At 40.1% G+C, this 18,271-nt stretch overlaps 1 protein-coding gene and 1 non-coding gene across 2 annotated transcripts; both read left to right on the top strand.

Annotated features, from left to right (window-relative positions):
* The first annotated feature begins 6,525 nt into the window (after positions 1-6,525).
* LOC117278353 (small nucleolar RNA R71) lies at positions 6,526-6,632 on the top strand. Its single transcript, XR_004508728.1, has one exon. It is a non-coding gene; the product is annotated as a small nucleolar RNA R71 (small nucleolar RNA).
* A 9,766-nt stretch (positions 6,633-16,398) lies between these two features.
* LOC117278352 (probable purine permease 8) lies at positions 16,399-16,842 on the top strand. Its single transcript, XM_033657819.2, has one exon. The coding sequence runs from the start codon at positions 16,399-16,401 to the stop codon at positions 16,840-16,842; it is 444 nt and encodes a 147-aa protein (XP_033513710.2).
* The last annotated feature ends 1,429 nt before the right edge of the window (positions 16,843-18,271 follow it).

The raw sequence follows: 18,271 nt of genomic DNA, 5'->3' as shown, positions 1-18,271 counted from the left end.
TGTTGCAACAACATTCAATATTTTTCTCCTCTTCTGATTAGGCAAGATGATGAATAAAATCACAACTAGAGTTAAAGCTCTTCAAAGAAATTTAAGCAATTAAGCAGTAATCAAATACATAAACAACAATCAAGTCACCAAGTCACCAAATCATGCCAAACCCTAAGGTAAACTACTCCATAATTATGGAGGAAGTCATCACAAAAAAAGTTAAAGAATAAGAAAGCATCGATCTAACGTTACAATCCAAACTCCCGTATTGAATTAGTGGAAAGATGATGAAATCCCGTGTCTTGTAGCCTCCAATGCTCTCCCAAATCTTCCAATGTCAAAAGTCCCATAAAAACGTATTTTTAGTGTATTTATACCAAGTAGGAACGAACCCGGATGAAACTACCCTCTTTGAGCCAAAGTGGGAAAACCTACTAACTTTTTACACTTCATGCGTCGCACTATGCTATGCAGGATGCATAGCGTTAGTGCAATTCCCTCGGTTGTAAACTCTCTGAACTTAGCTTGTCTGACAAAATTTTGTACTGATTCTACGCACTATGCCTAGCATTAATGTATTTTTCTGTCAGACCCAAAAACTCCAAGTCTCTGAACTTCTCAAACTTTTGACGAAAATTTGCACTGATGCATCGCATTGTGCTACGTATGATGCGAAACATTAGTACAAATGTCATTCTTCGAACTTTCATATGCAACGCCGGTCCACGAAGCCCGGAGACAATCCTGATTTAATTCCTTGGCTTTTACTCCGACTTCAAAGCTCCAATTATTCGATTTAGCTCTAGAACATCTTCTTAACTCGGAATCATCTCCTACAAAGCATAAAACACGTAATAAGTGCAAATCACTATCATTTAAGCTCAAACAAGCTCAAAGTGCAGTAATTAGAGTGTCGAATGCGGCTAAAATATGTGTTCCTAGCCTACCATTAGTACGTCATTTCCCGCTTCGAGTTTGTACGAGCCTTTCCTGGTTATTCCGACAACTCGATATGGTGCTTCCCAATTCGGTCCCAGCTTACCTTCATTCGGGTTCCTGGTGTAATGTAATGTTACTTTCCTCAACACCAAGTCCCCGACTTGAAAGTGTTAGAGGCTCTTCAGTTGTAATACCTTTCTATTCATTGTTTCTGGGCGGCCAACCAGACCAGAGCGGCTTCCCGCCTTTCATCAGATAGTTCCAGGTTCGTGATCATGTCCTTGCCGTTTGGCTCTTCTATCGCATATTGGAACCTGAGCTTGGTTGCCCCCACCTTGACTGGTATTAAGGCTTCGGTCCCATTGACTAATGAAAACGTGGTGGCCCCGGTGCTAGATTTTGATGTTGTACGGTATGTCCACAGGACTTCAGGCAGGATCTCCTTCCATTTCCCTTTCGCACCGGTCGACCTCTTTTTCAGGTTTTGAAGTATGGTCTTGTTTGTTGATTCTGCCTGCCCGTTCCCACTAGGGTGATAAGGTGCTGATAGTATCTCCTTGATCTTGTGATCTTTGAAAAATCTATTCACCTTGTTGCCGACGAATTATTTTTCATTATCGCAAACGATCTCGGCCGGTATCCCAAATCGACGTATTATGTGGTCCCAGATAAAGTCGATGACTTATTTCTCCCAGATCGTTTTAAATGCTTGAGCCTCAACCCATTTGGAAAAATAATCGGTCATGAATAATATGAATTGAGGTTTATCGGGGGCCCATGGTAGGGGACCGACAATGTCCATTCCCCACTTTATAAATGGCCATGGGGACAATATCGAGTGGAGCATTTCTCCTAGTTGATGGATCATCGGGGTATGTCTCTAGCAGTTGTCACATTTTCGTACGAAGTCCTTCGCATATTTTTCCAACTCGTTCCAGTAATATCCGGACCTAATTAGTTTCCAAACCAAAGATTCTACCCCCGAATGGTTTCCGCTAGTGCCTTCGTGAACTTCTCTCAAGGCGTATTCCGTCTCTCCCGGTCCCAAGTATCTGGATAGTGGGCCGTCGAAGGTTCTCCTGAACAGTGCCCCTTTGACCAAGCTAAATATGGCAGCCTTGGTATGCAGGGCTCTCGATTCTTTGGGATCCGAAGGTAATTTTCCGATCTTGAAGTATGACGAGCGCAAAATACACACTTAAATTGTGCTCGCTAGTCAAAGATAGTATAGATAAATTAGCGTCTCCATAGGGATTGAAATTAAACAGTGTTGAATAATCTCCAGTTGATTACTATCCAGAAAAATTAATACTTGGTTGGATATCTAATCCTACGATTAACTATTGAAGTTCAAGCAAATAACAATTGATCACTAAAAAGAGCAAGTAAGCACGAAGAAATATTTATGAGGAAAATAAGGGTAATTGACTAGATAGGTGCACGATAACTGACTCGGGATCCAATTCTTGAGTTAATTCACTCTATAATATGATCGATTCTTACGAATTCAACAGATTATCAGATTACTCTTGAAGCTAATACTCCTCTCTCGATTAAATACTAGTTCAGTAATTAACCCAATTGAAGCATGGTAAACAGTTGCAAGAATAAAAAATGATGTTTATGATCTAAAGGGTAACTTCTCACGAATATTCCCTATTTTCTCGTTCAATCAACAATTCAAGAGGCTCCTTCGATTACCTATTTGAATCATGAATTTAAACTAGAGTATAAGATGTGCAGAAAATTAATATCGAACTTCTCTTTCGATTAAGCAAAATACTAATTAACTTCACAATACAATTCAAGCTCCATCAATTAATTCTAGCAAGTATCAAGAATCGAATCTCTTGTCCAGCTATTAAAACACCATATCTATCAACACCCAAATGGAAATTACTCCATAATAATGGAGTAGGATATCTCAAATAAGTGTAAGAATAAAGAAAATATCAATTCTAAAGATTGATACGTATTGCACCGACTGTGGGTTGAAATCTTGAAGAATTCTTGAGTCTTCTTCCTTGGTGGCTCTCCAATCTTCTCTAGGTCAAAAATTTCACAAAATCCTCAGTTGCCCTCTTTTTAGATGAGTTGGGATTCATATAGGTCCAGAAGAGTCACCTCCGAAATTACAAAAATAGGCTTGGGAAATTTTCCGGACAGGATGTGCGCGATCGCGCACCTGGGCAGGTGGTCGCGCACCGCTTGCGCACCTACGTGCGCTACCGCGGACTGACCGCGCACTTCTCTCACGGAAACTGTTTCAACTGGAGATCATCAGGGAACTCTTCTGTGCCTTTCCTGTCTTTGATCTCCAAGTCAAACTCTTGGATCAACAACACCCATCGCATCAGACGCGACTTGGATTCCTTTTTATTCAACAGATATTTCAAGGCTGAGTGATCCGTGTGAATGATCACTTTGCTCCCCACTAGGTGTGATCTAAACTTGTCAAAAGCAAAGACCACAACAAAGAACTCTTTCTCAGTAGTAGCATAGTTGGCTTGAGCTTTATTTAATGTTCTGTTGGCATAGTAAATTGGCCTAAACATCTTATCTTTTCTTTGCCCCAAAACTGCCCCCATAGCTACATTACTGGCATCACACATTATCTCGAATGCCTGGCTCCAATCAGGTGTCACCATAATAGGGGCACTTACCAGCTTTTCCTTTATCAATTCGAATGCTCTTAAGCATTCCACATTGAAAATAAACTTGGCATCCTTTACTAGCAATGCAGTTAACAGTTTGGTAATGCTGGAGAATTTTTTGATGAACCTCCTATAGAATCCCGCATGTCCCAAAAAATTCCTTATCCTCTTCACAGAAGTTGGTGGAGGGATTTTAGCAATTACGTCTACCTTGGCTCTGTCAACTTCAATTCCCTATGCAGTAACTTTGTAGCCCAAGAAAATTCCCTCTTTTATCATGAAATGACACTTTTCCCAGTTAAGGACCGAGTGCGTGGCTTTACAACGTTCAAGCACGAGCTCTAAGTTCTTTAAGCAGTCTTCAAAGTCATCACCGAAAAATGTAAAATCATCCATGAATACTTCTAGACACTTCCCATTTAGGTCGGAGAATATAGACATCATGCACCTTTGAAAAGTGGTAGGTGCATTACACAACCCAAATGACATTCTCCTGTAAGAAAAAATACCCGACGAGCATATGAATGTGGTCTTCTCAACATCTTCTGGGGCAATGACTATCTGATTGTAGCTGGAGTATCCATCCAAGAAGAAGTAGCAACCGTGTCCAGCCACTTTCTCTAGCATTTGATCAATAAAGGGTATTGGAAAGTGGTCCTTCCTTGTTGCATCATTCAACCTTCTATAATCAATGCACATACTCCACCCAGTGACTGTTCTTGTCGGAATCAATTCATTTTTTTCATTTCTCACCACTGTCAGACCGCCCTTCTTTGGTACAACTTGAACTGGACTACTCCATTGATTGTGAGAGATGGGAAAGATCACTCCTGCATCTATCAATTTAATGATCTCTTTGTGCACTACATCCTCCAAATTTTTATTCATCTTGCGTTGGGGGTGCAAGACTAGTTTTTTATTTTCTTCTAATAGGATTTTGTGCATGCAAATTGCTGGACTGATTCCTTGGATATCAGCTATACTCCAGCCAATAGCCTTCTTGTGCTTCTTCAGTAGTTCCACAAGCTTTCGCTCCTGTGTACCTGTCAAATCAGTAGAAATAATCACAGGAGAATGCTTAGTTTCAAGAAAAGCATATTTTAAGTGAGTGGGGAGGACTTTCAGTTCCATATTATGTGTAGAAGCCTCCTCTTTTAATTTATGCTCATCGACCTCTTGATCTTTAGTTTCAAGTGCTTCAGCCTCTTTCTTTATTGCAGGATCTTCATCCTCCACTGTGCCAGACTGAGTAATACACCTCTCGAAATTATCGTCCACAAGCTTATCGAACTTGTATCTTTCAGTCAATTCTTCAACCACATCCATTTTTAAACATGAGTAGGCGGACGCCTCATCACTAGGGTACTTCAGCATCCTCTTCATCTGGAATACCACTTTTTCGTTACCCACTCTGAGCATGAGCTGACCTTCATAGATGTACAGGATAGCTCTACTTGTACATAAGAACGGCCTTCCCAGAATTAGAGGTACTTCCTTGTTCTCCTCCATATCCACCACAATAAAGTCTACGGGGAAAACAAATTTGTCCACCCGTACTAGAATATCCTCGATGATTCCCTGAGGCAAAATGGTGGTTTGGTCAGCCATTTGTAGAGATACCGGTATTGATTTGATCACTCCAAGCTCACCTTCTAGTTTTCTGAATACATACATATGCATTAGATTTATTGACGCACCAGAATCGCAGAGGGCCTTATCGAATTTTCCACTCCCCAACGAGCATGGTATGGTAAAGCTTCCTGGGTCCCCACACTTTTGGGGAATTCTATTTGTAATATGGCACTGCAGTGGGCATTCAACTTGACCGCGGTTGTCTTTTCCAGTTTTTCTTGCTAGAGAAGATTTCCTTCAAGAACTTTGCATAAGCAGGTATCTGAGTGAGTACCTCCGTAAAAGGAATGTTCACATAGAGTTGCTTGAGCATTTCTAAGAATCGCCCAAAACATTTGTCCAGTTTTTCACGCTTCATTTTTTGCGGAAATGGCAGAGCTGGCATATGTCTACTTTGTTTAATCTCCTTTTTAACCCACTACTCTGGCCCTGCAGCTCTTTATTTTCTTTTTCTACTGGTGTCTCTGCCTGCATATTCACCATCGCGGCTCTAGATTTTTTCGCTGGATCAACCAATGTTTTGCCATTTCTCCAAGATACAACTTTGATTGTTTCTTTTGGGTTCTTTTCAGTGCCAGAGGGCAAAGTCCCAGGAGTCCTCTCAGATAACATATTTGCAATTTGTCCCAATTATCTTTCTAAATTCCGGATGGTTGTGCCCTGCTCTCGGATGGCTGTGCCCTGAGTCTCAAATTTTTCATCTGATTTGTTGATGAATGCCTTCGTGAGATCTTCCATACAAGACTGATTTGACTGTTGTGGTTGGTATTGCTGCCTCTGCTAGATCTGAAAACCTGGTGGTCCTTAACCCTGGGGTCTGAGATTATTTTGCTGCCATGAATTCAGGCTTCCGCTGGGTGAAATCCACGAAAACCCTGGATGTCTTTGACCGATAGCATTATAGTTGTTTCCACCTTGGTAGTTTCCTCTATTAAAGTTTCCCACTGCGTTGACTTCCTCAGTGCATGCTTGGCACTCATGTGTAGGGTGTCCCAATCCACAGAAGTCACATGCTAATTGTGGCTCACTTTGTACCTTAGCTAATGTCAGCTTTCTTATTTCCTTAGCCATGCTGTCTAGCTGGGATTGCATATATGTGTGAGAATCCACCTGGTGAACCCCAACTGACTTTCTTCTGTCATTACTCTCAGTCGGCCACTGGTTAGCGTCCTCAAATAATTCATCAAGGACTAAGACTACCTCCTCTGGCGTCTTCTTCATTATTGGACCTCCACATGTAGTATTGAGAGTTCGTCGCGAGGATGGTGTCAATCCATCCCAAAAATCCCAGAGTTGCATCCACAATTTAATTCCATTGTGCTGACACTTCCTGACTATCTCCTTGAATCGTTCCCAAGCTTCAAAAACCGTTTCTGTCTCTTTCCGGCAGAAATTGTGAATTTCCTTTCTGAACTTTCCTGTTTTTGCAGCCGAAAACTATTTGTCAAGAAACTTCTTGGTCATATCTTCCCATGTCCTTATAGAACCCGCGGGTAAGCTGCGAAGCCATTGCTTCGCATCATCTTTCAGTGAAAAAGGGAATTCCCTTAAGTAGACAACATCCTTTGATACTCCATTGTATTGGAAGGTGTTCATGATATCGTCGAAGTCCATCAAGTGAGTGTTAGGATCTTCATTCATCTTCCCTCTCAAGGTGCAGTTATTTTGGATAGTTTGAAGCAATCCTTGCTTCAATTCTAAATTGTTTGCTGCTATAGGTGGAGTCTGACACTTGACATTTCTTGATTATATACAGGCCTAACATAGTCACCCAATGATCTTCCCTGTCGGGGTACTGCATTCTCGAACTGGTCTTCAACCAAAGGTCGGTTTAGATTGAACCTTCAACCCCCATTTAGTTCGACTGTTTCGTCAGCAATTCTCCGTGCAACTTCTTGTTGTGCTGCGTCCCTTGCAGCTAAATTTATTCCTTCATTGTCCTCGTTTGCCTTGGTTCCTTGATTTGAAGTTTGTCCCAAAGATTTTTCTGTTAATTCTCTTTCCTTTCTTAGATGTCGCAGGTGTTTTTCCAATTCTGATTCGTATGGTATCACTTCCCTTGAAGAGGATCGAGTTATACACCAGAGAAATCAAAATTTGTACCCTGCGCGCAGCTGAGAAAACGTGAATACACTAAAGAATAAATTGGTTCCTGAATTAGTACTACAAATTATTTTTAATACTGTCGATTGCCAATCCCCGACAACGGCGCCAAAATTTGACGAGCACAAAACACACACTTAAATTGTGCTCGCTAGTCAAAGATAGTATAGATAAATTAGCGTCTCCATAGGGATTGGAATTAAACAGTGTTGAATAATCTCCAGTTGATTACTATCCAAGAAAATTAATACTTGGTTGGATATCTAATCCTACGATTAACTATTGAAGTTCAAGCAAATAACAATTGATCACTAAAAAGAGCAAGTAAGCACGAAGAAATATTTATGAGAAAAATAAGGGTAATTGACTAGATAGGTGCACGATAACTGACTCGGGATCCAATTCTTGAGTTAATTCACTCTATAATATGATCGATTCTTACGAATTCAACAGATTATCAGATTACTCTTGAAGCTAATACTCCTCTCTCGATTAAATACTAGTTCAGTAATTAACCCAATTGAAGCATGGTAAACAGTTGCAAGAATAAAAAATGATATTTATGATCTAAAGGGTAACTTCTCACGAATATTCCCTATTTTCTCGTTCAATCAACAATTCAAGAGGCTCCTTCGATTGCCTATTTGAATCGTGAATTTAAACTAGAGCATAAGATGTGCAGAAAATTAATATCGAACTTCTCTTTCGATTAAGCAAAATACTAATTAACTCCACAATACAATTCAAGCTCTATCAATTAATTCTAGCAAGTATCAAGAATCGAATCCCTTGTCCAGCTATTGAAACACCATATCTATCTACACCCAAATGGAAATTACTCCATAATAATGGAGTAGGATATCTCAAATAAGTGTAAGAACAAATAAAATATCAATTCTAAAGATTGATACGTATTGCACCGACTGTGGGTTGAAATCTTGAAGAATTCTTGAGTCTTCTTCCTTGGTGGCTCTCCAATCTTCTCTAGGTAAAAAATTTCACAAAATCCTCAGTTGCCCTCTTTTTAGACGAGCTGGGCTTCATATAGGTCCAGAAGAGTCGCCTCCAAAATTACAAAAATAGGCTTGGGAAATTTTTCGGACAGGATGTGCGCGATCGCGCACCTGGTCAGGTGGTCGCGCACCACTTGCGCGCCCACGTGCGCGACCGCGGACTGACCGCGCTCTTTAGGCATTCTTCTGTTTCACTTACGCGCCCAGGTGCGCGATCACGCAAGTGGTCGCGCATCTGGGTGATTTCCTGCTCCATTCCTCGCTCCTCTTCGCTAAGTGCATTATTGTTTGTTAAACCTTGATTATAATCCCAAATTAATCCACGGCTTTTACTTAGACTTCAAAGCTCCATAATAGCTCAATTAGTTCCACAACCTAATCATAAATCGGAGTCGCTCCTACAAAGCATAAAACACACACCCAGTGTAAAATAATACCATTTAAAGCTCAAACACTAGTAAAGTGTAGAAAATTAGAGTGTAATTAATGGCCAAAATATGTAATTATAGCCTACCATCAAAGTAGTCTATATACTTGTTCCTCCAATCCCAAGTTAAACTTGTTGAGTATACTTCGGCGTGACCTTCTTCAATCACCGACTTCATGAGTTGCACTAATGTTCCCGAGCTGAATTCATCAGCATCAACCGACTAAGTTAGCTAGAGCATCGATCTCGCTGTTCTAATCTCGGGGTACATGCTGCAGGGTCCATTCCCTGAATTGATGCAGTGTTACCTGTAATTCCAAGTACCTCAGCATCTGTTCTTCTTTTACTTCGAATGTCCAACTAACTTGGTTTACCATGAGGGGGGAGTCGTACTTGGCTTCGATCACCTTAGTCCCAAGGCTTTTAGCCAATTCTAAACCTAAAATCATGGCCTCATACTCGGCCACATTGGTAGTTAATTTCACAGTTCTAATAGATTGCCTAATTACATTTCCCGTAGGGGGTTTTAATACGATTACGATCCCGTAGCCCTTTGCGTTCGAGGCACCGTCCGTAAAAAGGGTCCAAATACCAGAAGTAGACCTCGAGGTTAACAGTAATTCCCTCTCAACTTCGGGTATTAAGGCCGTCATAAAGTCGGCCACGAAGTCTGCCAAAATTGAGAGTTTATGGCAGTTCAGGGTCGATATTCGATATCGTACCCGCTAATTTGACGGCCTATTTGGGCAACTGGCCCGAGAGCTCTGGTTGTGCATGATGTTCCTCAGCGGGTAAGAAGTTAAAACACATGTGGGGTGGCATTGAAAGTATGACTTTAGCTTTCTAGAGGCGCTTGCAAAGTGAGCGCCAATTTTTCCAGGTGAGGATACCTTGTTTCGGCCTCGCCTAGAGTTCTACTGACATAGTAAATAGTAAATTGCGTACCTTCTTCCTCCTGGACTAAGACACCACTTGAGTTCTTCCAAAGCTTACTGGCATTATTGGGTCCAGGAAAAGTTATTCTTCTTCTTTAACAGTGAGAAGAATCGATAACTTTTGTCCGAGGACCTAGATATGAACCGGCCCAGGGTGGCTATACGCCCGGTCAGCCTTCGAACGACCTTGACGTTGTCCGCCACGGTGATGTCCTATATGGCTATGATTTTTTTGGGATTGATCTCGATCCCTTGATTGGATACCATGAACCCGAGGAATTTTCCCGATCCGACCCCGAATGCGCACTTCTTTGGGTTCAGCTTCATATTGTATTTCTTTAGTATGTCAAAGTTTTCCTAAAAATGTTTCAAATGGTCCTCTGTTCGCAGGGACTTAACTAACATGTCGTCAATATAAACTTCCATTGATTTTCCTATCTGTTCTTCGAACATCCGGTTTACTAGGTGTTGATAGGTGGCATCAACATTCTTTAATCCGAACGACATTACATTATAACAGTAGGTGCCAAATTAAGTGATAAAAGAATTCTTTTCTTGATCGTCCAGGTCCATCCGAAATTGGTTGTACACAGAATAGGCATCGTAAAAGTTGAGTATCTCATGCTCGGCCATTGCATTGATCATTTGATCGATGTTAGGCATAGGGAAAGAATCCTTGGGGCATGCCTTGTTTATATCTTTGTAATCTACACACATTCTTAGCTTATTCCCTTTTTAGGCACTACCACTACGTTAGCTAACCATTCCAGATATTTAACTTCCCGAATGGATCCTATTTTAAGGAGATTGGATACCTCGTCCTTGATTAACACATGCTTGACCTCGGACTGTCGTCTCCTCTTCTGCTTAACCAGATGGAGTTTCAGATCCAAACTCAGCTTGTGAGTGGTTACCTCCAGTGGGATCCCTGTCATGTCAAGATGGGACCAAGTGAAACAATCTATGCTAGCTTTAAGAAAATCAATGAGTTTTTTCCTGAGCTCGGGGGTTTACCCCGTGCCCAAGTATACCTTTCGATCTGGTAGATGTTCGATTAATATGACCTGCTCCAACTCATCGATCGTCGATTTGGAGGCGTCCGTGTCATCATGAGGTATGAACAATCTTGGGACCCCGTAATCATCCTCCTCGTCTATTCCTCGTTCCACCGGTTCGACCGAGACCGACATCTTTGATTGCTATTTAATCTCTTCTTTTCTGGTCGGCTACGCATTCCTTGATGTCGAAACCATGGGCACCAGGATTACCTCATCGACTGCAAACATTTCCTTTGCAGTCGGCTGCTCACTGTAGACCGTCTTGACTCCTCCTGGCGTAGGGAATTTCAATGCCTGGTGCAAGGTCGATGGTACCGCCCTCATATTATGAACCCACGACCTTCCAAATAGGGCATTGTACCTCATATCCCCTTCGATCACGTTGAACTTTGTCTCTTGGACAGTCTTGACGGTGTTCACCAGCAAGGTTATCTCCCCTTTAATGGTTTCACATGCCATGTTAAATTTGTTCAACACCCGGACCGTCAACACTATTTGGTCCTATAACCCCAACTGCTCTACGACCCTCGACCTGATGATGTTGGCCGAGCTACCTGGATCAATCCACACATATTTAACTCGAGACTTATTGATAAGTACGGATATTACCAGCGCATCATTGTGAGGTTTTACGATGCCTTCGGCATCCTCGTTGCTGAACGAAATGGTTCCCTCTGGGACATAATCTCGGGTGTGTTTTTCCCTCGAGATAGATACTTTAGTGCGCTTTATCATTGGCCCTTGAGGGACATCGACCCCTCCAATGATCATGTTGATGACGTGCTGAGACTCCTCTTGTTCGGCATGTTTTTTGGCGTCCATGTTCCTGAAGTAGTTTTTGGCTCGATCACTCATAAATTCTCGGAGGTGCCCGATATTGAACAATCGGGCAACTTCTTCTCTCAATTGTTGGCGATCCTCGGTCCTGTGACCATGAGTGTCGTGATACTTACACATCAAGTTCGGATCTCTTTGGGTAGGGTCAGACTGCAATTGTAGGGGCCACTTGGTCTCCTTGATAAGCCTGATGGCTGATACGATGCTGGCAGCATCAACGTTGAAGTTATACTCTGATAATCTAGGTGCTTCCCTACCCCCGAGTGGCCTGTCAAAACCATTTTCGCTCATCAGACCTTGACTTCTGGACCCTCGATCGCCTCTCTTTTCATTCCTTATGGGGTAACGTGCGGACTCATGATCGACGACTCTCTTAGACCTATCATCGCTCCTAATGGGATAAACAGACCCAGAAGGGGATCCGAGTTGGTCGTCCTTAACCCTGATCTTTGACCGGTACCTGTTTTGGACGTCGGCCCAAGTTACCGCCGGGTACTCTACCAAATTTTGTTTTGGCTGTTGTGAAGCCAAGGAGCTTCGGGGGTTAAGCCCTTGAGTGAATGCCTGAACAGCCCAATTATCTGTGATCGGAGGCAGGTTCATCCGTTCCATTAGGATCCTCGACATGAACTCCTTAAGCATCTCGTTGTCTTTTTGTTTAACCTTGAAAAGGTTCGACTTTTTGGTCTCGACCTTGATGGTGCCGGAATGGGCCTTCACGAAATCGTTTGCAAGCATAGCAAACGACTCAATGGAATTTGGGGGTAAGTTGTGATTCTATATTATTGCTTCTTTTGTCTGCCCAAACTTCTTTAGTAACACCGATTCAATTTCATCATCTTCCAAGTAATTCCCTTTGATTGCGCATGTATAGCCAAAATTTGACGAGCATAAAACACACACTTAAATTGTGCTCACTAGTCAAAAATAGTATAGTATAATTATCGTATCCATATGGATTGGAGTTAAACAGTATTATCGTAGTTTGTATTTAGATTGCTATCCAGGAGACTCAATAATCGAGATTTATATGATTAATAACTAAAATTAACTAAGAATCTAAAGTTATTGACTAATGACAATCACAACAAAGGTAAGCAAGGAATTTATCAATGGGAGAAAATAGGGGTTGATAGGATATGTGCAAGATAATTATTCGGGATCTAACTCTAGATAATTCATTTCTAATATTCAAGTGAGCCTCTCAAATTCAATTAATTATCAATACAATTATTTAGTAGAAACTCCTCTCTCGATTAAGTCTCAACCTTAGAATATGAACCAATTTAAGCTCTATGAAGATATGCAAGAATGTGTAATGGATTGGTCTTTAGGAGAACCTCTCACGATTATCCTCCTAACTAGGTTTAATCAATGATTCAACTAGCCTCTTTCAATTACTTAGAAGAATCTATGAACTCAACCAACAATATATTGCAAAGATATAATAAGTTATGCCTCTTTCGATTATAAGTACAATTGAATATAGATGCAACAATTAAATCTTCCAAAAACGATTCGAATACATAAAAATAGAATTATAATCCACAAACAATCATCAATACACCAAATCCATCAAAACCCAAAAGGATCTACTCCATAGACATGGAGAAGTTCTTCACAAATATAATTAAAGTATAGGAAAACATAGATTCAATCCAAACCCGGATCTTGAGTGAGGAAGGAATGATGAAATCCTTGTTCTTGTGTTCTTCCAACTCCTCCTTAGCCTCCTTAGGTAAAAAATATGTCCAAAAGTTCTAGAAATAGTATTTTTCCCGTGTATTTAAGCTATCCTCCATAAACCTCGAACGAAAATACCCTTTTTAGCAAAAATGAGAAGATACTCTAACATTTTTGTATTACCGCGCCGCATGCCGCGCCGCGGCATGAGTCACACCGCGACATGCGCCGCGCTTGTGGACTATTCCAGAGTACTTCACAATTCACATTGGGCATAAATTGCACTGCTGCGCCACCCCATGCGGCGCGACAGTGTAAGTTTCTTAGAGTAATTCGTTTCTTTCCACTTTTGACATCCAGACTTGGTACTCGACCCCCGAACGCGACCCGATTTAATCCCTTGGGCTTCTACTCAGACTTCAAAGCTCCAAATAGCTCGAATTTGCTCCGTAACATCTAAATATCTCGGAATCACTCCTACACGGCATAAAACACATAATAAGTACAAAACACTATTAATTAAAGCTCAACATAAGTAAAGTACAGTAAATTAGAGTGCAATAAGCGACTAAAATAAGGGTTATAGCCTACCATCAGTATAGGAAGTCACATGCTCATTCGGATCCGTGGTTCCGTTATATTTTGGGATATCATGCATACGAAACCTCTTTGGGATCATCTTCGATGCCGCGCTTGGAAGAAAAGGCTTCTGAATAAACTTCTTGGAATTCGCCCCTTTTAATATCGGGAGTGCTCCCGGGATTTGATCGACCCTGGAATTGTATGTCTCCACCTTCTTGTCATTGGCCTCAATTTTCTTTTCACCTGATTTCACCCGCTTCGTCAATGCATCGAGCATTTTCATTATTTCGGTATTGACCCCGGGCTCATCTTCACCCGATCTCTCAGTGATCTGTTCATTTCTTCGGATGTTTTCCCGGGATTGTTCGGGCTTAACCCTGTTGGGGGCGTTTCTTTGATTTTGTAGTTGCGCTATCGCCGCCTGTTGAGCCTGCAACTTTTCGAAGATTAACCGTAAGCTTACCCCCATCGCCTTCGCCTTCGGGTGCCTCTCAAGATGTTAGTCGGGGTCTCGTGCGAACGCTGTTTTCGGGATCAGTTGGCAGATTGATGTCGATGGCCACCTGTGAGTTAGCATCGACTGGATCGGCAACTGGGACTCCGTTGGGGTCAGCAGGAGGCACCTCGTTGCTAGGCAACAGTTTATTATTTTCGCCAAAGTGGCTAGACTCAGCGTCAATGTTCAAGTGGGCAAACTGAGAATTTGACATTTTTAAACTAACTTGAAATTAAGACTTTAAAGAACAAGCGTAAAATAGAGTGTGTTATGTAGATTTATATCAAATCACCACTATTATCATTAGCCCCACGGTGGGCGTCAAATTATCTACCCTTACAACGGATAACAATTAAATTTATACGCGGTTTAAAAGATATGTGGATTGATTCAACACAAATAATCAAGAATATTAGATAAACGGGTCAAAGACAAAATGAATAATCAAATCAATTGTAATGTTACGGCCCAACTCGAACTTAGGTTGAACAGTAGTTTTGCCCTCGATCGTACCCTTGGTTCGAAGCCAATTGTGAATGAAGAACAAATAGTAAAGTGAGAACTTTTCAATAGCTAGAAAGCAGAGAAATGAATTTGTGTTGCCTTGGTTTGGGTGTTACAATGTATCTATCAAAATAAAAATCCTCTCATTTATATAGTAGGAGATTTTTATCCCTAGTACAAGTGTAAAAAAGGTAAAAATCTTCCTTTCCCATTAATTACTGATCCGTAACCGACATCGAGCGAGATCCGCGCCGTGATATCCGGTCAGGTACGAATATCACGGCCCTTTTTTCGTTGTGTGTAATCGTTTACCGTGCTTTCCGAGGCTTTAGAATTCGTTTTGGGTCTGGGGAGCGTTGCGTTATCGTGTCTGGTGATGAACACATCGTTCTTCTTTCGTGAGTCTTAATACGAAAGGTTCCCGGCCTCGATTTTGGTCTCGTGCGTCCATGCCATTTTTCCGTTTTCTTCACCGGAAAATTGGGGTATGCTCTATCCCCGATTTTACATATATATACGGATAAAATCGGAGATAGAGCATACCCCAATTTCCCCGTGAAGGCTTAGAGAAGAAACACGATTTCTTCACGTTACAAGCTTAATACTTTACCTAGGATTCTTTATAGCCACATACAACAACTAACAACAACAACAACAACTTAGAGAAGAAACACGATTTCTTCACGTTACAAGCTTAATACTTTACCTAGGATTCTTTTATAGCCACATACAATAACTAACAACAACAACAACAATAACCCAGTATAATCTCACTAGTGGGGTTTGGGGAGGGTAGTGTGTACGCAGACCTTACCCCTACCCTGGGGTAGAGAGGCTGTTTCCAATAGACCCTCGGCATCCTTCCCTCCAGGAACTCCCCCACCTTGCTCTTGGGGTGACTCGAACTCACAACCTCTTGATTGGAAGTGGAGGGTGCTTACCATCAGAGCAACCACATAATACCTCGTTATTGTTGGCTATCCGATAAACAAAATATAGAGAATATGGTTTTTGTAGCTTAAAGAAATGAAACTGTAATTTGTTCCTCTTGAAATAATTTATCCAGTTAAGGTAATTTACTAATTTTTGGTTCTGACAAACTAATCGTAATTTACAGTTTAAAAATTTAAGAAACCTCTTGGAGTTCATTGGTGTGCCTACATACTAACTATTGCTTACACAATTAAACATTAAGCAGTAGTCGTATTTTCATTTGTTTTCGTAACAGCAAAACTAAACTATTCCGATTGCTGTCTCGTTTCGGTGACAAGGTTATCACAATTCACATGATCAAGATACACGACCTTGACAACTAGATCGAGATTTGTCTTTAAAAATCAAAAGTTATTTCTTCTTTTAAAATATTAACTATTGGGTGTTAACTTGCTAGCTTTTGTACCGCAACTTTGATATACTTTTCAATGGAAGATACTCAAGAAAAGCAGCACCACATTTCTTGTAAGATTTTTGCACATTCCTTCAGTCTTCATCATTTTTTGTTTGTGTTTTCCTAAATTTTTAAACTATTTTTGCCACTAATTCATATGGTTGAAGAGGAAGCTAATAAAGGAGCAGATTATATGGCGAATAGTTCAAATATTACTATCTCTCAATCATTGACTTCGTGGCGTGCAAAATACAAGAGGTGGCTCGAAATAGGCTTCAACTCTTTATTAGTCCTAATTTGCCTAGCAGCTGCTACACTACTCGGCGAGCTTTACTACAAAGAAGGTGGAAAAAGCACTTGGATGAATTCATTTGTACAAACTGGTGGATTTCCAGTACTTTTCCCAATTCTCTTCTTGAAAGAAAGAGAAGAAACTCAAGACGGCAACAACGCGAGGAATAACAAAAATCCATCACTTTGGATGTTTTTGTCTGTCTATGTTTTTCTCGGTTTACTATTGGATGGAAGTTGCATGTTGAATGCTGTCGGACTATTACACCTCCCTGTTTCTACATTTTCAGCATCGGTCATCCCCTCATGAAATCTTGTTTAGATGGTTGTTATGTATAGTTTATTAATGTATATATCAGGTTATACTATATTATTTTAATAAATATAATATTTAAATAAGTTATATCGCTTCCTATTGTTTTATAATGTCACATACCAGCAATTTAAATAATACGTTTATATATTACACCCAAAAAATTAGATTATGAGATAGAATAATTATTTAAAAAGATAGGACAAAGAAAAAAAAATTAAAATTATAGTAAGAACAAAATGAGAAAAAAATAACTTAATGATGTGGTATTTTTAATCATGACATATACTAATTGAGACAAACACTTAAGAAGAACCACACAATGTAATTGGGACAAAGAGACTTTGACTATTCGATGAAGAGGGTTTCCTGTCCCTTTTTTCTTTTGCCACCTTTTACTATCTATCTTTCTTTTTTCTTTTTTCTCCTTAAATTTGATACTCCTTCCATCTTAAATTATTAATTGTGATTTCTAATAATAATTATTTCAAATTTTTTGTTATCTTAGAAGTTCAAGATATAATCAATAATTTTTTTCTCATTTTATCCCTAGTAGTAATTATTCTTGAAGATAGAGATGACACATAAATAGAGTAAATATTCAGTAAAGAGAGATCACATCTTAAGATATAAATAAAGGTAAAATAATCAAAAAAAATCCATCTAATTAAGATTTTCTTAAAAGAGAAACACAACAATTTTGCGACGGATGAAGTATGGTTTTAGTGATATTAAATACAGATCCCTCATGAGAAACTTGTGCAAGCGACTCGCGATATACAAATTGAGGTCATCGGTCCTTCCTAAGTGTTGAATAGGTTTAGATCTATCAGGTGACTTGGAAATCAAAATATACAATTAAGTGCCAAACTTCGTACTTAATTCCAGCAGCTGAAGCTTTTTAAATTTGGAATTGGACTTTTAGACGTTAGGGAGCAATTGCTTCACCACATTGCATTTAAGTAGCATGTTTTAATTCCAACAAATGTGTTCCTTCTTCTATATTTGTACTATTCACGCTCTAACAATTTCTTTTTTTCAAATTAAACGCAAAGATAAGAAAGGAACGATATAATTCGCTCAACCTATTCATATAAAACTAGATAATATGAGCTACTATATTACACGAATCTAGTCTAGGAAAATAAACGTAATAAAGAAAAAAAGAAAAAGACCGACCATGCCAATAATTATGGATTAGTGTCTTTATAATAATGTCAATAATTATGGATTTAGGGTCTTTATAGTTTATACCAAAAGAAAGCTCCTGGAGTCTTCTCTGTCACGTGAGCAGCGTGACCCCAATTTACTAAACGACAAAACGGTTTTGGTATTAATGCAATAAAGATTTGTACTTTCTCAATTACTATATTAACCTCGAGTTTCTCACTATATATAGATAAGAAGGTGAGGCTAGATATGTTAA

This window comes from Nicotiana tomentosiformis, chromosome 2 (genome assembly GCF_000390325.3).
Source record: "Nicotiana tomentosiformis chromosome 2, ASM39032v3, whole genome shotgun sequence".
NCBI classification, from domain to species: Eukaryota; Viridiplantae; Streptophyta; class Magnoliopsida; order Solanales; family Solanaceae; genus Nicotiana; species Nicotiana tomentosiformis.
The sequence above is the reverse complement of the archived record's forward strand: the minus strand, read 5'-3'. Positions and strand labels throughout refer to the sequence as shown.

What these genes read in the sequence shown, in the direction of transcription:
- LOC117278352 (XM_033657819.2), top strand. Translation starts at nt 16,399, where the DNA reads ATGGTTGAAGAGGAAGCTAATAAAGGAGCAGATTATATGGCGAATAGT.